General features: G+C 31.9%; 1 protein-coding gene across 1 annotated transcript in view; it reads right to left on the reverse strand.

The window, feature by feature from the left end:
* Window positions 1-23721, reverse strand: part of LOC145298547 (prolyl 3-hydroxylase OGFOD1-like) — a 67020-nt gene that overhangs the window by 8177 nt on the left and 35122 nt on the right. The window contains exons 7-11 of the mRNA XM_080144327.1: window positions 18738-18866; window positions 12299-12412; window positions 8152-8231; window positions 3248-3678; window positions 48-206 (exon numbers count right to left, since the gene is read on the reverse strand). Of these exons, the coding sequence (XP_080000453.1) occupies window positions 48-206; window positions 3248-3678; window positions 8152-8231; window positions 12299-12412; window positions 18738-18866 (913 nt within the window). The remainder of the gene's footprint in view (window positions 1-47; window positions 207-3247; window positions 3679-8151; window positions 8232-12298; window positions 12413-18737; window positions 18867-23721) is intronic.

Raw genomic sequence — 23721 nt, forward strand, 5'->3', positions numbered from 1 at the left:
ACAGAGGGTGCAATATCATGCCAGGAAGGAAGCTGAATATCACTTACTTTCGCACCCAAAAAAGAGAAGTGCATCCAGAGCATAATCTGCCATGTCAGCATCCGTGTCCTGCAAAAGGGTGTAGCAGCCGTGCCTCCAAAGACGAACATCGTAACTGCAACGGGCATTGCAGTTTGAACTGTCAGACACAATGGAATCTTCTTTGGCTAAACACATGAAAGAAATATTGAAAATAAATAAATGTATACACACACACACACACACACACACACACACACACACATAAAGGATGTCCATAAAGTCCATATGTAGTAAAAAAACAAAAAAAAAACCTTTATTTGCAATTTGCGATGAAAAAAGAAATTGTAAAAAAAAAAAAAAAAAAAAAAAAAAAAAAAAGCAAAAAAAGCAAATAAAGTTTTTTTTTAATAAAAAAAATATTAAAAAAATACAATTATTAAATCGTAGCCCTTTAGTTTGGTTTTTGTTACTATTGCTTTTATACAAAACATTCATAGCAAGAACTTGTCTTGTTACCACAACTTTAAAGAACTTTCAGCACTTCTTCATAGCTACACCTGGATTGAAAATGGATGCCATAAAAAAACAAAAAACTTTGGTTCCTTCCCAGAATTCCCCCTATATTAAGAACAAATATAAAGAAAAATATGTATGTATGTACTAATGACAAAATGAAAGTATCATATTCAAAAAAGTACAAATTGATCAAATAGTTTTTTAAAATAAGAAAATCAAATTTTATGAGCATCTGCAGAGTGACTGGCTAGCCTGCCTTCTTGAAAAAAAAAAAATGGTAAGAAACAAAGGGAGATAAACCTAATAAGCATGAATTATCGTTGAGTTATCTTATTTCTTGAGATTTTTTCAATATAGTTAGTGAGACAGTCACTTCTCAAATACTCATAAAATTTAATTCTCGTAAAAATGAAATTACTTGACCAATATACATGATTTTTGGAATATGATTTTGTTTTTTAATATAGGAGAATTTTGAACAAGAATTGAAACTTTCAGCTATACACAGAATATCTCCATTATTGACATAGTTATAAAAGTCAAGGGAGATAATTAAAACTTTTGAGAGAGAAAATGTTTAAATGAAAAAAAAAGAATTATTTCCCTTGAATACCATGATAATGTCACTGATGTTCCATGCATGGCTAAAAGTTGAATTCATTTTTATGAAAAACAAATTACTGAAGGAATTTCCATAACCTTTAATAACTGATATTTATTTTCCCTCACAAGTAAGTACACCATAAATGTTTCTTCCTATTTTTTTTCATATATCCATATTCAATCTAGAGGCAACCATGAACGAGCAATGAACTTTTCTTTTTCTTCTATGCACTCAATATCACACAAAACTTTCATGAACAGAGTTTTTCCAAGAACTTTGCATCTGCAGACCACAACGTGGTTATCTTCAAATCCAATTTCATGTACCTGTCATAAACAGTCATCATAAATCTTCAAATTTTGTTCCGTTATTTATAGTATTTTTAATCATAATATTCATATTCAACAAACAATTCAGTTATCTCATTTACACTTATCTTTGATTTATTCTTATTAAAAAACAAGGCCGATAGCCATTAGTCGCGTGCTCTCGTGTAATGAATGAATGCGTGAATGTCGGATTGACATGAAATTCTTAAAGATAAACTAAAATGACCGAAAAATGGGTTGAAATGACTTAAATAAATAAAAGTAAATGACTTAGAATGACTTTAATGAAATTAAGAATGATTTGAATGCTTAAAAAATGACTGGAATCCTTCAAAAACAACTTGAATGATCTGGAGAATGACTTGAATGGCTTTGAGACAGACTGGTTGTAAAGTGGGTGATCATTTTACATTAAATTAATACAGAAAAGTGATCCCCCACTTTATATCACAATAAGTACAGGATATAGTAAGAACTGTCGTAAGAATAGATACTACACTTTGATCTTGGCCAAAAAGGCCAAGAAAAGCTATATTTATTTGCTCCCCCACCGAGCAAATTAGGCACAAGGCCGATTTTTAATGTGAGGAATGAAGGGGAAATGGGGCCAACTCCCCGGGGAGTAGGGAAGTTGGATAGTTACAATTGGTATGAAGGATTGCCCCTACATTGACCAAGGTCTTATATGCGTAGTTGCTCCCACATATTTTCTTTGCTTGCAGTATCTGCCAGAACAGATACTACACTTTGAGATATTAAATCCTTTATTCATGTAAAAAATACATTGAAAATCAAGAATGAACAAAAAACTCAGGCACATGGCCAACTCAAAAGGGGGGATTATAGGGGTCGTTGGTCATCCTTGTCACTCCAGAACTAAACAAAATCAAAAGTCTCTCCCAGCTAGTATCTTCTTTCACCATAATACCACATTCACCCTTTCATACTGGGGGACGTTCTACTTAACTCCCAATTTTTAAAACATTTTTATTGACGTGTAAAAACAAAAACGATAATAAAAATGGTACAATAATTCATTTGTGTCGAGGGCGGGTGGGTGGGGGGGAGAAAAAAAAAGTGATTAGTAGGACCCTTCCAACCCCGTCTAGTTGATAGACATGCTTGTTTTACTAGGTTTGTAAAAGGAACCTCGCTTCTGCGGGTCAGGCTCTAAGTGGGGATGCCCTCTAGATGGGGGTCTTGGCCAAAAGGCCAAGGAAAGCTTAAAAAGCTAAGAACAGCATCTATTAACAACAGACCTTTGATCTTAACCAAAAAGGCCAAGCACAAAAGTGTTACCCACGGACCGACTTATAGAGTCGCTTTCATGACTAAACTAAACAAAAAAAAAAAAAAAAAATTCAAAAACAAAAAAATAAAAATAAATAAAAAAGCTAGAATCAAAACTAAAACATTTAGCGCTCCAGCCTTAGTCATTACTATTTGAGCTATCAACAGATGGATAAGAAAATGTTAAAAATAAACTTTTACGTATAAATGCATGTGTACAAGCGTACTTTAGGTCAACTTATGCCGACCAAGTTCCAATTTTTTTTCAATTTTGACCTTTTAGCAGCTACTTTTATCAGCTGAAATCCCAGAAAAGAATAGTCCACAAAAAATGCAACCATTTGACCAGGCTTGCACCACTCTGCAACCTTGCGTCTCAAGGGAAATGCACTTTGAAAAAGTGAAGACAGACGCACACACAGACATAATGAGTTTTATATATTAAATTGAGGGTAAAACAACGTTAATTTCTCCAATTTATTCTCACCTGACGCTGACGACTCATCATTGGCCGATTGATGATCAACATCTTCCTGTCTCGTAGAAGTTGCATCTGGCATTGTATCTTTACCTTTCTCACTCTTTTTGGCTTCTGTTGAGAGAGATGCAGACGGATCAATCACCAATGAACTGCTATTTTCAACCTCAATTGGCTTTCCGGCATCAGAGGAATGGCTGTATGAACAAAGTCCAGCAGCGTTCAGCTTTTCATTCCGAACTTCAGTCAGTTTCCGATGTGGACGTTTTGGTTCCTTTTCTTTGTTGTGGTCATCCTCATCATCACTAATGGATGCTTCGTTGTGAAGCTTCAGTCCTGTCAGATTCGAGAGGAGCAAAAACATTATCTCAGACCTCAACAGCCGTAAACATTGGCGGATAACATCGGGGAATGTTTCTTCATTGGCAAGGTAATTGTTTCTAAAAGTCAAAAAAAAAAAAAAATCAAAAAAAATCAATTCAATTTATTCAAAATTTAAAAAAAAAAAAGAAAAAAGTTGTCGTCCATTATTTCCCTATATTACGAAATGAAAACAAAGAAAAATTTGTATGATGTACATACCAGTGACAAAATGAAAATGTATTCAAAAACTTACGCAAATTGATCAAGTAGTTTATTTATAAATAAAGAAATCGAATTTTATGAGTATCCAAGAAGTGACTATCTCATTCATCATTTTGAAAAATGTTAAGAAACAAAGGGAGATAAATCTAGTATGAATTGTTGAGTTATGTTGTAATGCCTACGAATTTCCATTAATCGCTTAAAAATGACTTCCTTTATATAAAAATAACCTACTTGATAAATTTATGTGATTTTTTGGAATGTGATGTTTTCATTTTATCATGCATATGTTACAGCATACAGAAGACCCGGTGAACCAAGTGCAAGTGAAATACAAACGATTGCACTGAAAGGGACGGCTAGAATCCTGAAAAGATCTCTTGGTTGGACTCACTAAAATAGGGGTAAATGTCAGACATCTGGTTGGATGTCCCACCCCCTAGAAGAAAAAAGTTAAGAAAAATGAAAAAAAAAAAAGGGGGGAAAAGAGAGAAACAAACCAAATATCAAGGTCTCATGTATGATATGAAAAGAAACTGGATTCTTAGAGATATATCAGTCATACCAGTTATTATAGGTGCCACAGGGCTTATGAAGAAGAACCTGAAGTCCTACCTAACTAATATTCCTGGTGAACCAAGTGCAAAAGAGATCCAAACACTTGCACTTAAGGGAACAGCGAGGATATTAAAAAGAGCTCTCGGTTGGTTTCAATAAAACACAGGGCAATGTTGGCAGCTAGTTTGGCTGCCCCATACCCAGCATTACAATCTTCAAAGGAAGAAAATTTATAAAAAAAAAAAAATTTTTCTTTTTCGTTTTATAACATTGGGGAAAAATCTAGACAAGAACCCAAAATCCATATTTACAAACTATGCAAATTAATTACAAAAAGTTAAATACAATAGAAATTAAATCTACTAACACTACCGTACTGTTTTGCTGACTTCTTTCTTTGGTGGAGAACCACTGCATGTCAAAATTATTACAAATTCTTTTCTCACACCATTATAACAATGATCATATATTATTATAATGACATTTGAAAATGAGGCTAGATCAAATATTCATATTCTTTGCCAGAGTTGCTAGATTAGCCTTTTCAAAGCCGAATTTCATGATTTTGGCCTTTTTTAAAAAGCAGTTTGGCTTTCAAAAATTGTATTTGGTTTTTTTTTCAAAGCGTAACATACAGACTAACTAAGGGAGGGACAAGCAGAATATTATGTAGATTAATCATATATTAAATGTCAAATATGAAGTTCAATTATTCTAATTAGCTGTAATTTATAATTAATTGAACGAATACGCCATCTCTTAACTATCTGTGTATATTTCTTTTGGCCCTACTCAACCACTCTAAATTTTTTCAAGTGTTGATGATCTGATTTATGTGTGTGCGTTGGTACACACCACAAACACATGTAAATTAGATGGCAAAATAATCCTTACTTCTATATAATGAATGGGTAGAATATAAAAAATGATTTAACTATAAAGAAAATATCAGTAAAATATTTTAGGTGTTAGAGTTAACTAAAAACTGTATATAATGAAGAAGAATTCTCAGTGTTGATAGGAGAGTGGAAGTAGATATTTCTGAGTGAGTAAAAATTATGACCACTTCCTCTAAGTATGCTTGTTTTATGAGAATTGTTAAACTTTTATTTTTTTTAGTTCAACCCTTGGACTTAAGGGGCTACTATTTAGGGCCATACCTATAGGGATACTATGTAGGAAGATGAGTAAGATGTTTGTTCACATTACATTTAAACTTCTGCATGTTAGTACAGTCAGGGAAGCAGGAAGGTAATTAAAAAATCTAGCAGTCCGAGAGAAGCTATCAGAGTAGAAGGATTTCCAGCATCTAGATATACCACTACAATGATGTCCAGTGATTGACGTCCGTCATTAAATCGGCCATACAGAGTCCTAGTTCGTCACTTGGTATCTGGCAGTCATTCTGGAGAAAGCCCTGGGTGTTGAAAGGTCCTTCATCTCACACTTCATATTGCCGATGTTTTAGGGCTACGGGGGCAAAAATTTAAAAAAATAAATTAACTAAGAAACAACGGATCAATAATTATAAAAGAGGGTTAACAGGCCATTTATTTCCAGAGTGTGAATTATTGCAGAATTTTCCGTTCTAAAAAATTAACATTCAAAAATCCTTTCAACTTTATCATTATTCGTTAGCATTAAATTTAGAAACATAAAATTGGTCTATTTTTTTTACATAATCATATAAGTGGAGGAGCGGCTCAGTTACAAATGTACTATTGCAATGGTTTATCAACTTTAAGTAAACCCCAACCTTTTTAATTAAAAGAGAAACTTGCGCAGGCGCTGAAGACAAGTGAAAACAAGGGCTGGGAAGATAGTCAAGATGTGGCATCCCCATACAAGCCAACATGTTTAATGCCTTTTTCTTGATTAGTTTTGCTTTTTACTGAAACTCGTTATCCAAAATTTCATTCTTTCAATCATTTTATTAAAAACAAAAAAACAGTACACTATTTTCACATATTTAAAAAATCTTTTTGAATATTCTTACATTTTCCATGAGCTCAGTGGGCGAGATTAAAGACTTAGGTCGGCCAAATCTGGCCATACTATGGAGACTCTCGACTTACACCATGATTTCAATGGGACTCTTGTAACTCAAGTTTATGAAATAAATATGAAAATAATGGATGCATTGCCACAGTCAATAAAATTATACAACTCATAATCGTTGGATGTTTTCTGACTTCTCATTTTTCTTTGTTTCAAATTAACAGACGTCAAACATTAATTTTATTAAATTCTTTGGTTCTTATGCAGGATATGGACCGTGCTATTTTTTAGAGAGGAATTTTAAGTTAAATTCAATTTTTATGATATCTTGTTTACTAAATGGTTAGGTGAAAATACCGAACAATTAAAAAGACCCTCCCTTCCCCATGTTAAGAATGGGTTTCCAAATAATGTTATTATTTCAGCACGGCCAGTATTCTTCATAAATACCAATTCTTTTTAACCAGCTAATTCTGGGTTCACTTTTCTTTTTTTTTTTTTTTTTACATAGGGGTCACCACTTATCAAGGCCCGAAGGCCACTCAGGGATAAGGGTTATTGCGTGTACAGTAATCAATGAGATAGTATTGTAGTAATCATTAGTATTCGGGGTTTTGATAGAGTGTCTTACTTAAGGGGGCAGTTTGTCAGGAGTTTTTTATGTTGGACTTGAAGACGTCCAAGTTGTAGTCAGGTGGGAAACAGGCAAGCGGCAGAGAGTTCCACTGACGTGCAGTTCTAAAAAAGAAGCTTTGCTCATGGAATCTACGTTTGGATTTAGGCACAGATAAAGAGTGGGGAAAATTATTGACAGTAGTTTCAGCCAGACGGGTGTTTCTCGTGAAAGATTGGCGAGGGCTGGGGGGACGAGGGATTGGAGCTCAGATGAGCGCCTGCCATGGAAATAGCGATAAAACAAAGACAGGCTTGCAACGTCTTTTCTGTGGGAGAGAGGTTGCAGGGAGGAGAAAAGGGCACCCCCTCCCCCACACACCTTTTTCTTATTTAGGTGGATTTGCTTATTGCAGTATAATAACCAGGCATTCTGTTTCTCATAGGTTGAGTTCAATCTTCACTAATAACATATGATTTTGACATTTTCTTAATTTAAAAAAATAATCATCATGCAGTCCTTCATAGATGAAGGCGTTGCAGCATTCTTTGTACTACTTGTGGAAAGTTTCCCCACAAGTAGTGCATGGTTTTGCCTTTGGTAATGTTTTTGTTCAGACTTTTATTTTTGCTTGTTTCTGCCTTTCCTTTGTGAAGGCTACTGCATCAGCAACTTCGGTCTACTGCTAGCTCTTCCTAATTTTTTGTGTTCATATTCATTGTCTTTTAGGTGGTGCGTTATTCACATTCTTGTAGCAGAGTTTCTGCCCACCAATCTTTCTGTTGCCATTTTCCAATTCTCCATAAAATCTAAAAGATACACATTAGTCAAAAGATGAATCCGTCCATGGTGAAGATAAGGCAAGACAGATCCATTGCTACTGTTTGATCCAGGTTCAGGCTCATTCTGTACGCAACAAAATATGATGACATAGGAGATGACAAATAATACTATTAGAAATGTATTGGATAGAAAAAAAAAAAGGGGGTCTCTAATTTATTAGATTTTACATTGTCTAACAAGCTCCAACCCCTGTCCCATCACTGCAATAAGTAATTTAATAGATTGTGCTCGGAAAACTCGTAGCACTGGTGTACCCTCGACAAAGATATGTAGATAGGAACATAAGTAAAAAAAAAAATAGAGACAGTAATATCACCTTCTGTTGGCCGGACCAGAGTGAATCCATTCCAGCTGGCTATTTTGGAATGCTTGATTCAATTCTTCATATTTTTCAAGCTGGAAATAAACAAATAAAATGGAATTTTATTCTCTTGTGTAAGTATGAAGCAAAAAAATAAATAAAAATAATAAATAAATATTGTTGCAAATAAACAATCTTCTAATAAATAAGTACATTGTTTATTTCATTTTTTATTATTGTTGTTTTATTGTTATTGTCCCTGATAGTAGTCCCCCCCCCCCACATCTTTGTTTAGAATTAAAATGTAAAAAAAAAAAACAAACTAAAAATAAATAAATAAAAATAAAATTTTTTAATCAGTTTTGGAATCTCTATATATATAAAAAGCAAAATGTGTGTGACCATGTCGTTACTATCGCTTAAAACTGTGTATATAGGTCCTATATAATAATATCTAGGAATTAGGAAAGCGTGTATAGATTTACTTACGGCGATTTTTACAAAATTATTGCTATTTTGGCTTCTCGCGTGTTGATTGGGCTTTTTAGTATAAATAAAGTGAAACTAAACTCAAACGGACGTGTTCGCGGCATTGCGCCGGGAAAAATGTCCAGAAGCAATCAGCTTTGATCAATCTTGTATATCAGACAGTCAAATTTCGATAAACAAACTCAGACGCTGCGTGACTTCTATTTGACCTTCTTAATTAGGTCAAATGGAAGCAGCAAAGTTAACTTTTATCACGCATGCCTGTTTTTATAGTTAGATAAATAAATTCAAACACATCTACTCTGTATGTAGCGGTGGCCCAATGGTAACATCACACGTTTTTTTTTTCACACATTATTTTCCAACTCAAGGGTATGGGTTCGATTCTCATACTCACCTACCAAAACATTTTTTTATTATTATTTACCCCCCCCCCCCCAAGTTTTGATTTACCTCAAGACACCTGGGCATCGCCGGGTACCCCCCCCCAGTCCAAAATAAAGCTCAAATTATCTGATTGTGATACCTCCAAAAGTTGATTTGTGATAATGATTAATCATGTGGACACTAGTAAATATGCTATTCGACATCACAGGTAGGTACAGCTAACCAAGTTCTTTCTTGAGCCTGACTATATATAACAGAAATAGAATTCATCATTTGTATTGATAGAAAAGGTAAAATTAGGGGAAAAATGATTTGCTGTTTATTCTTATATCTTTCGTTTTTCTCTCTAAAAAAAAAAGTTAAAATATGGATACAAGCAGCAAAAAATGAATAAAAAAGAATGTAACTAAGTTACTTCTTTTTGATTGGAATAAAACTCTTTTGGAATAAAAAACTAAAAAAAAACTTAGCACAGTTAAAAAAAAAAAGAAAAGAAAAAAAGTAAAACAAATAGCAAGTAAATACGATACTGAGCAATGCTGGGTCGGGACAGATAATCTTTTATAAAGCTGTGTTAACCAAGCTCTTTTTTAAACTTGATTTTCTTGCTGACAACCCATCTATATAACAGAAATGGAATTCACTTGGTTTAAGAGAAAAAGTAAAATTGAAATAAAAATATTTACTGTTTATTCTTATATTTAAAAATTTTTTTTCTGAAATAAAAGCTTTATACAGACATTTAGCAAGTAGGAGAGAAAATTATTTTTTCGAAACGTTGAATAAAGGAATAGGTGTACATGAATAAAGGAATAGGTGTACATGAATAAAGGAATAGGTGTACATGAATAAAGGAATAGGTGTACATGAATAAAGGAATAGGTGTACATGAATAAAGGAATAGGTGTACATGAGCTCTAGAATATATTTACTTTGTTTACCATAATTTACAAATGAAAAAAAAAAAAAAAAAAAAAAATTAAACTTGGTGAATCAATGCCGGAAATGGGATTCCTAACATATAGCTCTTAATCTTACGTTTCAAATAAACAATCTTCTAATAAATGAATACATTGCGTTTATTTAATTTTTTATTGTTAAAAAAGTTTTTTTTTTTTTTAATCATTTTAAAATAAGCCTTAAAAAAAAAAAAAAAAAAAAAAAAAGAAGCAGTAGGGTTAACGCATTTTGTCCCAACTTGATCATATTTATTTACTAGCAGAGATACCCGACATTGCCTGGGATTGTATGAGAATCAACAAATGTTCCACACTTCCAATACTTTTATTTTTTTTTTTGAAATCTGTGAAATTGTCCATTTTTCCATAAAATCAATTAGTCGGGGACTCATTGTGATGCATCAGGAGAAAGCTTCAAATGCCTCTCCGCAATGACTTAGTCCACAATACATTGCAGTCTACATTGCACTGTAGAGAACCTAATGTTGATTTTATAAAAGTATTTTTATATATAGAGCCTTGAATTAAAGTTTAAAATATAAAAGTCAAGTATCATGGATCAAACAGAAACATTCATTTCAAACGCACCTCTTTCTTTATCAAGGAGCCTACTGTTGATTTTATACACCTGAACCATTTGCTTGTACAGCAATAAAACTTCTCAAATTACATTTGTAATGTTAGGCTGTATAAGGATGTTACTCTCGTCAAAATTGAACTGTTCCTTCTTTAATTTGATTTTTCGACTATTAATTTTTGCTACTTATCGGGGGCATTCCATTATAAAGCCTATCCAAGAACACTCATAGACACAAAGTACATTTGTGTCAAATCAAAAGTCAGCTCAGCTGTTTCAGTCCATAAGAAACAAATTCACATAGATACACACACGCAGACACACATACAAAGTGCCTTTTATATATAAGTAGAGATTTTCTTACAACTGCAAATTTTCTTATTTCTGATTTTGGTACTTGTGTAGAATTTGAACTAGATGTTAACTAACTGGTCACTTAACTTTGCTCTGAACATGTCAACCGCTGGTTTTCGCCAAGCGTCATCGTTTATCAAACTGTAACAACGCTACTCAATGGAAATAATGAGGAAAATATTTAAATATAATAAAATCACCCGAAAAAAATAATGAAAATAAAAAAGAAACGACCTACCACAATTTCTGTTTTATTATTGTAATAATTTTCTTTTTAAGTGAAAAAAATAAACGAGTATTTTTTTTTTTTTTGGTCGAACAAAATTGAAAAAAAATTAAGATAAACATTTTTTTTGTGTTTTTCTTATTTTTCTTTCAACAAAAATTTAAAAAAAAACCTATTTTTTTCATATATTATTTTTTATTTGCATTTTTTATTTATTTTTGTAACTAATGTAAAGTAAACATTTTTTTTCTTTTTCTTTACATGAACAATTTTTTTCCCTGTAAGGCTAGGAAACCTTTTTTTTTTTTTTTTTTTTTAAAATTAAATTAAATTAAATTAAGACAATCAGGAAACTACCTTAGGATTAGGTAGACTTTTCTACAGTCGCATCAGACGATGTCAAAGTAAAGTGAGAAGAAACAGCAGGTGTGAGAGAAACTTTATCAAACGGGTAGCTTTCCAATATATGGTTTAATATAAAGACAAAAGGATCATTAACAAATTTCTGTCTCCATGTAAACTCAAAGAGATAACTGTCGAGAAACTGCTGGCATTTGCAACTGACTGTTAATTCAAGGTGGAAATATTCATCTTGTATAAAGTTGTTAGGAACGGCCGTTTGAGGGTGTGTTGTTTACTTAATTTAATGATTTCTTTTTCCAATATTTTCCTCAAAGATCGTCTGCTCCTTTGCCGCCACGTTGATTGGTGTCTTTTTTTTTTTTTTTTTTTTTTTTACATAGGCATCACCACATTATCAAGGCCCAGAGGCCACTCAAGGATAAGGGTTAAAGAGTGTACAGTAGAAATTCCACTCCTTTCCCCATTGTACTACGTGATCAAGATCAGAGGAGAGAGAATTGGAGAGAACTTGGTCGTTTACTGTCTTAGATGTGCTACCATAAATGGTAGTGTTGTCAGCATAAATGTCTACAAATGATGTAAGGATGTGATTTGGAAGATCATTAATGTAGATCAGGAAAATCTTACATCAGATTACAGTCAAATCCAAGCATATGACATCATGTTTCAAGCAAAGCTGCGCGGACAATTAGTAACATCTGGTTCAAATTCTGCACAAGTACCTGATTTTAATAAGATTTTAACCATAAGTAAACAATGTACATTTTTGGATTAAACAAAAAAAAAAAAAAAAAAAAAAAAACTTACTTTCAGGAAATCTTGAAGTTGTATTTCAGATTCCAACTCAAATTTTTCCCGGATTTCTGATTGGACCTCCAAGTCAAGGTAGGAAGTGTTTACCCAATCGTAAAGTAAATCTGTCTTGGAATGGAAACAAAAAACAATTGTCTTCAGTCACAAATTTCACATTCTTTAAAAATAGGTGTCAACAGGTACAAAGAAATTGCTGCAGAAGATTTTGTAAAAAGTGTTCATGTAAATTCAATGTGTTCTACCATCCCAATCATGCTTATATATAAATGAGCTCCGTCATATAACAAGGGTAAAATATTTAAATTTTACTAATACTTAAAAGAATACCAGTCCCGGGATGGGTAAAAGTAATTTCCCAAACAGTTTTGCACCACTTTTATGTCAGTTTATGTAAATTAAAATTATGATTTAAATAATACGAAGACTTTTATTAGGAATCCTTATTCCACTTGTGATCAAAATTCATTATAGAATTTGCATTCTAGAAAATGTCTAGAATTTAAGATTTAAGCTTCAGGAGTCATTTATTTATTTAGTGAATATTTGTTGATAGATGTCAACACCTATTTTGCAAATTTCATAAAAATCAAATGTATCTGGATTTTTACCAAAGACTATTCTTTTTATCCTCTTTGCAGAAAATTAAACTAAAAACAGCAGAACTGTTAGATATGAAATTTTCAGCTTACGAAACGTAATATGGAAAAAAAAAATATTCAGATACAAGTGATGGAAAGATCGTGTTCTCCTAAAGTTGCTCCACAATAATCGCTATTTTTCAGGCACCTAATTTTCCGAAAATCTCTTTAAAAATCAAGTTTTTATTCGATTTTTTAAATTTTTCTTGGCAATTATCTGTAAATATTTTTATAAATTTATAATCTGGAAAACTTATTTTTGGGATTTGAACTTATTTTTTCTATTTATCCTTCCATAAATTAAAATTATTTTAAAAATTGAAAAATCGTACGCATAGCAATTTTTTTTACCACATTCAGAAATATAGAGTGAAGAAAAGTTTTGTTTTAAATTTTATCGTACGCCTTCAGAAAGTTTTATAAGGGGTGCGAGAGTTTGTCGTTACTTTTCTTAGAAATCGCAAATTAGCTGTAACGAAATAAATAATCCATTTCACTTTGACTCTTATATTAATGGTTAGGTATTATTTGGCTCTTATTTCATTCTGATTTTACCTTCATTGCAAAATTTAATGAGTTTGAATAAAGGGTTTGGAATGGATTAGGCAATTTATGAGTAAAATGTCTTTCATGATAGAAAAATTTCAAGATATGTAAGCCAAGCCGGAACCAATTAATTTTGTGTTAAGAGGTTCCACTGTATGACCCAAAAATCACCCACCATTACATCTAACAGTTGTGCTTTAAAATTCATAATGATTGGCTAATAAGGTACAAAACGTACACACTGTTTCATAAATTGATTTTCATACTGAAAATGAACCTATAGTTTTATTCCAGCATGATTTCTATATATTCTATTTATTCAAAAGAAATCTACATTCAATGAGTAACCTCATTTGCATATTGCATTAAAGAAAATCTATTTTAACACTTAGCTCGATGTTGTTTGTTGTAATATAATCATTTTAGTCGTTCTATTTAGAAATATTACTTAAAAGGTAATTTATTTAATTTATTTTTAATTTAATTCATAATTAATTTTTTTTCAATTACTAATAACTGACAATAGTTGTGTTTAAAATAGGTAGTAAACTTATTTAAAGCTATGAGAGTTATTTCCCCTTGAAACTATGACAGTTTCTTTGTGTTTAATTTTCATAGACCAAGATGGATGTGTTTTATGCTTCTCTGTGGTTATTTTTCATAACAAGTTAGGATATTCGGTGTATCTTAAATAGTATGTTACTAATCCCTCTACCCGGCAATATGTTTTGACCGGGCAATGCCGGATACATACTGCTAGTAGCAATATAAAAATATGTATGCATACTTAAGTTTATGTAAATAAAGAAATAAAATAAGATTTCATTTTTCAGCATTTATTTCCAGTTCACAAAGTAGATGCTTTTTTTTTGTTGTTTTTGTTAAACCCTATCTTACTTTGGTGTAAGCTTGCCTTTATCATAATTCCAATTATAATAGAAAAACAAGATGGAAAACAAAAAAAAACAAAAAAAAAAAAAACAAAAAAACAAAACAAAAAAACAACAACCTGACCTTCTTCAAATAATTAGCATGTACAATGAAAGTCAGCATAAGATGCAGAGAGAGAGAAAGGTGTGTTGATCATATGACGAATATAGTGTGCAGGAACCAGCCTGCATGCTACAAGGTTATTATGGCAGAGAGAGAGAGAGAGAAAGAGAATTATTAATGGCCCCCTCCTTTGTCTTTGCTACCTCAACTCACTTCTTTAGCAAGCTGACAAACATTTATAAATAATATTCTCTAACCACATTCGTACATATTAAAAAATTTTTTTTAAAAGAATGACGAAAATCTGTAAACAAAACACTGTCACATTTCTCAAAAATATTACTTTATATTTTCACGTTTTTATTTTCTGAATATTGAGAATTTAATACAAGCCAAAATATGTGCACCCCAAGCATATGGCACTGAAATCTGAGCCGTCAACCATCTGCAGCACAACAATGGATCCATGATCAGATGCATTTGCAATATGAAATCTGACTAAACCAGCCACATCAGTTCAGAGGATTTGCTGAAAGCACTACATTTGCCCAGCATGGAGGTTATGGAAACAACACTAACTCCATGCGGATTTAACTGGCTGAAGTTCCATAGAAGTATAAAATTAACAAGCGGTTCCCAGCCACATTTATATCCGCGTTAGGGGAGATGACAATGTTAGGTTTTTTTCAACTCTTGCAGGGAGATGTTGATGTGTCCTTTCATACAATCGCCAAACTGGTCACCAATCTAGTACTGATCAGTTCAGCATTGCTAAACTTTGGATGAATCGCTTATGCTGGTCATGTGAAAGGTTCATGCTCTTGGATAAACCGTTGCAGAAGCACGAATGTCCTGAATCGCAGGAAGGTTGTCCGTCCAAAGAAACTTTGAAGCAGAAAGTTACAAATCTTGATGCATTAAATAGTTGTCATATTTGGCAGGTTAATCCCTGACTCATTTGAAAATTATGTGTAGTTTGATACAAGGATTCACAAAAAAAATGAAGTGACCTGAAGGTTAAATTAGCTCTGAATCCCAACTTCAAGCATAGAAGATGCAGAAGACAGGAGCATCCTATTGACGATCATCCCCACAAAGAGATGGCATTAGATGACAATACATTGGAGAAAGCAGACTCTTTCTGCTATCTAGGAAGCAGCTTAGGTGAAATTTTGTGAGTTGTTGCCTCTGATAACATCACGTGTTGTCCCTCTCTACGTCTGAGGTAAGTTGCACAGCAGCTGCGTCTGGAGCATCATAAGTGAATACTAAGCTCTTGTCCCGCTCTCTTTCTCTCTCTTGCCTGACTGCAACACAATGACAGATCCATAATTAGATGAATCTGCAAGGTGAATTGTAACCAAACACGACACATCAGGTCAGCGGATTTGCTGAAAGCACTAAATTTGTCCAGCTTAGATGTTTCCTGAATGGATTATGATGGTATAGTCATGTGAAATATTCATTCTATTGAATAAACCCTTGCAGAAGTATGAATGTCCAAAATCACAGAAAGATTGGCTGACTAAGAAAAACTTAAACGCAAATGATTGGACAAGACAATACAGAATGAAATTTGGAGACTGCTGACCCACTGAGCCATGAGGAGAGCGAGTTTGCATGATATCAGAAAAGGTATGACCCTTGAATAACAAAAAAAAAGTGACATTAAATGAACAGAAGAAACAATCTGTATTATAACTGAATATTTTTATGTTTGATCATGTATAGGCTCCAAAACTACTCAATCAAATTGCACCAATTTTGGATAAAGCAAATCCCGGTTGTGCTGACAAAGACAACATTCTAAAGAAAAAACAATGGAAATAATAGCCAAAAAACATGTTAGTGTTTGTTCAGAATAACAAAAATCCAAAAATTGAATATTTAGTTACAAAGTAATATTATCTACTGAATTGTCATGTTGCAATTACTAATATATTATTACATAAAACTTGTATTTTCATGATCCATTGATCTGTGATTATTTTTGAAAAGTAACTTAAAGAGAAGTAATTCACAGTTTGGAATGTGAATGATGCAATGGAGAATTTATGGTTATAGTCAGCAAACGTATTTCCTAACTTCTGGTCTGGCTGCTACCGGAAATGGTGACAAGGCAAATTAGTTCCTTCACTTTTATTATTCTGCAGTATTTCTATTGTGAAGCCATTTATTGAAATAAAATATAAGAAAAGGGCATTCTTGAAAAGTATACAATAAAAAATTAAAATTTTACAGATAGGAATAACACAATTAGTCTTTATTTGCACCTTTAATAACAAAATTAAAAAGTAAGTTTTTATTCGAAATTTTATAAGAAATATGTTTATGAAATTATAAAAATGTTTTTTTTTTTAATTTTAAAATAAGTTTTTTATTTGAAGTTATATAATATATGTTTATGAAAGTATAAAATAAAATTATTGAATTCAGAATAACAAAATTTCAAAATTATTAAAAAAAAAATAACATATTCAATACAATGGTTTTAAAAGATTTTAAAAAATGTTTTGAATAATTCTTAAAAAACTAATTTAAACAATTCTTAATTAAAAGAAGGCAGAAAACTTCTAAATGGTTATTAAATAAAAAGAAATGAGCCGAAAAATGTAATAAAAAAAAAAAAGGAAAAAAAAAGAGTATGCACAGGGGAGATATAGGCGTGAGAGAAAAAAGCAAAGGAACTGATTTGCTTTGTCACCACCCCTGGTAGCAGCCATGTCAGAAGTTAGGAAGCACGTTAGCTGGCTATTACCAAATTTATTATTATTTTTTTTTTGGTAAATGTTCAATTTTTTTTTTTTTTTTTTTTCTTTAATTTATAACTGGGCAAAGTCTTGAATTAAATTGAAAATACTCTCAAGATGGCTATTGCAAAATTCCCTTACTCTCTGACTTCATGCAATTACCTCCCCTGCTATCATAGGAACTCTTCTGTTTATTATTGTACAGTTTATTTATTATTTATTATTGTACAGTGGAATGAAGACATTAAAAAATGAAAATATTGAAAAAAAATTATATTGTACGTATTTGTTTTGGACTGAAGTTCTCTGAAAAAATATTTCACTTAATTTGATTGAGTAGTTTTTTGTCTACAGTGGAAAAACACATTTTTATGACAGTGCACTGGAGGCAGCCATGTTTGGATTTTTAGAACAACGCCGCAGGGAGATAACTCGGCCTAAAGCATCGACACCCCCTTTCCCATTTTAAATGATAGCTTTTCTTCCTAAAAATCAAAACATGGCGACCTTTTGATCGGTATCATAACAAATTGTTTTTCGCTTTAAATAAAAAACAAACAAAAAACAACAACAAACAAACAAAAAAAACCCAAAAAACAAACTACTTGATCAAATTTAGTGAAATTTTTTTTTCAGAGAACTTCATTCCATAACAGATACGGATACATATAACTTTTTTTTTTCTTTCGATATTTTCATTTTTTAATGTCTTGCTTAAACTGTACAAGTACCGAATAAAGCTTACAATTTACTTTGAAAACTATTTTCATTAATAATTAATTTCTTACTTTATCATTTATCATAATTTTTAGATATGTTACTAATTTCAACATGATAATTAAATAGATAAGATTGGTTTTACACTAAAGTCTGTGTGTCATGATTTACGTAAACAAGGTTGAGGTGGACGGATATTCTTCAAGTTGTGGCATTGATAAATTTTCAATCTAAGCATTGGACACGGATTTTAGAATCAGTCAAAAGTAAGGGAGATAATTCTATATTGTAAAATCGTAATCCATTTACTTTTAGACAAGAACCATTCTCTCTAATATGATACAAGAGAGAATGGTTCTTGTCTAAAATTCTTCTTATATTAAAGAAACAAAATTAAAGAAAAATATGTATGATGTATGCACCCATAAAGAAATGAAAATATCATATTCTAAAAATCGCTTAAATTGATCAAATAGTTTTATTCTATAAAGATCATTTTTAATTAACTAATGGGAATTTGTAACAATTATAAGATCAATTTTGCAAAGTTTGAAGTCTTGTTTTTGTAGATTTTTTTTTTCAAAATATAGTCACTCCTCCAATCTTAAAATTTATCTTTTTTGTTTAAAAATAAAACTATTTGTTCAATTTATGCAATGTTTAGAATATATTTTTGTTTTGTTCCGGGTTACATACAGATTTTCCTTATATTTATTGATTTTTTTTATATGGGGGAAATTTGGATATGAACCGAGAAACCTAATGAGGGATGAATGCTAATAGCCTTACCTCCAATATAAGAGATGGTAAGAGTGGAACCTTATTAAGTGGATGAGCAGGAGGTCGAGGGATGTTTGGTCCATGAAACCAACCAGAAACAGAAAGGCGAGTTTTTTCTTTGGACAACACTTCAGCAACCTGTAAATTAGATAAAAAAAATATTTTTAAATCCATTTTTTTTCTTTTAATAATGCACAGAAAAAATAAAAGAAAAGCAGAAATAGCAATTTTTTTTAAATCCAAATAATTAAATAAAGAAATTATACCCAACAGAAAAAATAAAATATTACATCATTTTAAAAATAAAAATAGATCCAAGTAAAAAAAAAAAAGAAAAAGAAAAAAAAAAAAGAATTTACTTGAGTAAATTTGTATCCATAGAAATTTTTGGGGTAATGTGCTGACACGGCGGCTTAGAAAGAAAATGGCTGCCGAATTCTTAGGATGTGTCTAACTTGTAAATAATGTTTTGACAATGATTTAAAGAAATAATATTTAAACCTGACTGACAATTTCAAATTGATTCAATCAATTGCTAAGTGTCGATTAATAAAGCATTTGGCAGTATAGAAAAAAATAAATGTTACAAAAGGCAAGATAAATTACTCTTTTATCTACCCGGATAAGTTTTTTTTTTGTGTTTTAACTTATTTTAAAGTATTTATTTAGTTTGAAGCACAAGTTGAGATAGATCTTAAGTTAGAACAAGAAATGACTGACATGAGACAGTCATCTGGAGCCTCAAAAATTAAACAAAATATTGGGAGAAACCCACCCACATAACTAATTCTTGGAGGTGTGAAATCCGTAATTTACCATGTACATTAAACTGTTATTCACAGTCAACTGATGGTTGGCAATGGAAAACTTCATAAGATGGAGTTTGTCGTTTAGGACGAAAGAACTTTTGAGTTGACAAATCAATATGATTCTGCCTAGTGATTTTGTCTTTTCCATCCTTGGAGCATGTAAAAAATGTAATTCAAGTTTCTTTTTGAAAATATTACAGCAAGAAAGATTATTACAAGGGAGACAATTTAAAATAAGGTGAAAGTATTAAAAGAGATAATTCCTATTTCAGTTTAAAGGTAAAAATATCAGTCATCCATATTTTGAGCCTTCATTTTCCATCTATGACTTATGCATTATTTTTTTTATTTAAACGTATTATTTAAAATCATTTTGACCAAACATTATTTTTTACATTTTCTGAAAATATTAGTAATATTTTTTAAAATACTAAATAGAAAAATATGTATACTTAACTACTATGTAAACATATTTGATTTTTATTCTTATCCAAAATTCCCCTTACATTAAAACCAAAAATAAAGGAAAACCTATCCACGACAAAATAGAAACTATATTAAAAAAAAAAAATTTGGCTGTCAAGAGGTCAAAGTTCAACAATTTGACTTTTGAAAACTCTACCGAACTCCTGTCAAATTTTAGTCTAAACACTTGAAATTTTAGATTTAGGTTCCTTGGACATGGATTAAACTTTTTAACTTTATTTGAACTCAAAACAATAAATGTTGGGTTAAAATCTGACCTCTCAGCTAATTTTTGGTCTAAACATTTGAAATTTTACATAAAGTGTATTCAGACATAGGTCAACTATTTGGCTACTATTTGGGGGTATGAGACCAGTGGATTCGCCAATCATTTTTATAACCACCGGCTGTGCTAAACAACCAATGAAAACCTTACAAAGTTAGTATAAAAATTGTCGAATTTTAGATTCAATCAGTTCACTGCTAAATACGTCACGGACCACATTTGATTTTTGGCCGCCATCTTGGTTACTGCCAATTACAGTCAGGATCTGATCTGAACTACACTGCCATCTTTGTTCAACATAATGTCACCACACTTAACAGATTATGCGCCTAGCCATCGTCTTTTCTTTGACGGATCAGAATCTAAGTTCGAATTGTGGCAGGCAAAATTTCTGGGATATCTAAGGATTCGAAAACTACACAAAGTGATACAATCTCCAACAGAGAATCCTAACGACCCCGAATTTCTCGAAAAGAATGCGACTGTTTTTGCAGAACTGATTCAATGCTTAGATGATAGAAGTCTGTCTCTGATTATAAGAGACGCATTGGATGACGGACGGAAAGCATTGAACATATTAAGAGAACATTATTTATCAAAAGGGAAACCGAAAATTATATCACTATATTCAGAACTAACGTCTCTGAAACATAACAAGGATGAAACTATTATCGACTACGTTATAAAGGCAGAAACAACCGCCAATGCCTTAAAACTCTCAGGTGAAATAATAAGCGATAGCTTGTTGATATCAATGACCCTCAAGGGACTTCCAGCCGATTTTAAACCATTTACAACTGTTATAACTCAGAAAGACAAACCCATAAATTTCAGTGAATTTAAAGTGGCATTGCGTAGTTACGAAGAGACTAATCGTATGCTCGTGAACAATAATAACTCCAGCAATATTATGAAGTTCAAAAAAGCTTCTCGAAAACAAACACCACCAAATTACGCACCTCACTGCAACCTGTTCCCCAAAATTAATTTTCCTAAGAAAAAGAATAAAATTATCTGCTATAATTGTGGACGACCCAACCACAAAAGTTTCCAATGTTGATATAAACGCTCTAAAATGGACTCTGTAAAAAACATTGAGAACTTTGAGGAAGAACATATGTTTCTATTCACATGTAACTTTGACAATACCACAAACAGTTTAAATCTCCTTGTAGACTGTAGTGCTACAGCACACGTTATCACCAAGGAATCTGATTTTATTAATTTTGATTCAAACTTTAATCCACAAAGTCATTTTGCCGAACTTGCCGACGGTAGTCAAATAAATGATATAGTCTTGAAAGGAGGCGATGCTAAAATATCCCTAAAAAATAATAAAGGTGAAATCTGTAATTGTATTCTAAAAAAATGCTCTGTTCATACCTACATTTAAGCAAGACATATTTTCCGTGCAGGCTGCAATTAAACAAGGCGCGAAAATAAAGTTTGGCCAAAACAAGTCAAAATTGATATACCCCAATGAAGTTGTATTTGACATTAAATAAATGGCCGACTATATTATTTAAAAAGTATGGTTCCCTCAAAAACTGCCTGTCACGACTTGGAAACCTGGCATAAAATTCTAGGACACTGCAATACAGCTGATATTAAAAAATTACCAAATGTAGTCGAAGGCATGAAAATAATACCTTCAGACGATCTCCCAAATTGTGATGTGTGTGCACAGGGGAAAATGACAAAAGATATAAGCAGAACGCCAGACAGAAAGGCCACAAAAATTCTCTCACTTGTGCACTGTGACTTGGCAGGTCCGATCAGCCCGATGGGGAGAAATAATCTAAGGTATGTTTTGAACTTTATTGATGATTTTTCCGGTTTAATTATAGTTTTTTTTCTAAAAAAAAAAAAAAAAAAAAAATCCGACACTATCCTCGCCACTAAGAAATATTTAACTAATATTATGCTGTATGATTCAGTAAAATGTATTCGCTCAGACAATTGAACTGAATTTACTAGTAAAGACTTTGAACTTCTATTAATTAACCACTGTATTAAACACGATAAATCTGCGCCGTATTCCCCCTTCCAAAATGGCACCGCTGAAAGGTCATGGCGAACCCTTTTTGAGATGACAAGATGCCTACTTATTGAATCGAAATTAGCGCATAGTTTATGGACGTATGCTTTAATGGCAGCAGCATATATCAGAAATAGATCGTTCAATAAAAGGCTAGGCAAAATGCCGTATGAAACGTTTTGCGGAGTAAAACCTAAAATGAATAGAATGCATCTATTTGGTTCTGATTGCTTTGCATTTATAGAAAATACCAGTAAACTAAATACTAAAAGCGAAAAAGGTATTTTCATAGGTTACGATAAAAACAGTCCATCATATTTGATCTACTTTCAAACCCAAAATGCCATAAAAAGGGTTAGATGTGTAAAATTCAATGATACATTAAATTTAAAAAATGGCGACCCAGTGGATGAAAAACGTGAAATATTACCTAGCATCTTAATTGATAACCATGAAAATATTAATAACGATGACAATTACAGTAGAACTTCTGACAAAAATATTAACCAGACACGCCGATGCGTAATAAGGGAGCGAAAAAGGCCAAACTTCTTACAAATTGAAAAGATACAAGATTACGCAGGGATTACTGTTACTCGTTGAACAGTACACTGGAAAGTTATAATGAGGCGATTAATTCAGAAAATCACCAAAAATGGGAACAAGCTATGATATCCGGATTGAAAGCTTTATCTGAAAATAACACATACAAAATAGTGGCAAAACCAATAGATAAAAATATAATTCCTTCACGCTGGGTTTTTTCCAAAAAAATCACAGCTTCTGGCAGTGAAACTTAAAGCAAGATTTGTTGCAAAAGGTTTTTCACAAATTTCTGGCGTGGAATATTTTGCTACATTTTCACCAACGACAAATTTAGCGACAATTAGAATTTTATTACAACTTGCCGCTCAATACAATTTAAAAATATCAAATGAATGTAAAAAATGCTTATTTGAATGCTCCGATTGACTGTGAAATCTATATTTACCCTCCAGAGGGATTTAAAATGAAAAATAAAAATCGCGTATGGAAATTGCATAAATCGTTATATGGACTAAAACTAAGTGCACACAATTGGAATTTAACACTCCATAATTATTTAATAGAACAGAAATTCAAGCAATGTCCTGTAGACGCGTGTATACCAAAAATATAGGTAATAAATTGTTGATTTTGTTTTTTTGGGTTGACGATATATTACTCGCCTCAAACTGCGACAACACTTTAAAAGATGTTAATAAATTAAATAAAAAATTTAAAATGGCTAATCTTGGACAACTGCCATGGTTCCTCGGTATAAAATTTACCTGTGAAAATGAAACTATAACTATGAACCAATCACGATACATTGAAAAAATTCTGCTCAAGTTCAGAATGCAAGATTGCAAACCG

The sequence above is a fragment of the Euprymna scolopes genome, chromosome 2 (assembly GCF_053919585.1).
Source record: "Euprymna scolopes isolate OS-2025 chromosome 2, ASM5391958v1, whole genome shotgun sequence".
Lineage (NCBI taxonomy): Eukaryota > Metazoa > Mollusca > Cephalopoda > Sepiida > Sepiolidae > Euprymna > Euprymna scolopes.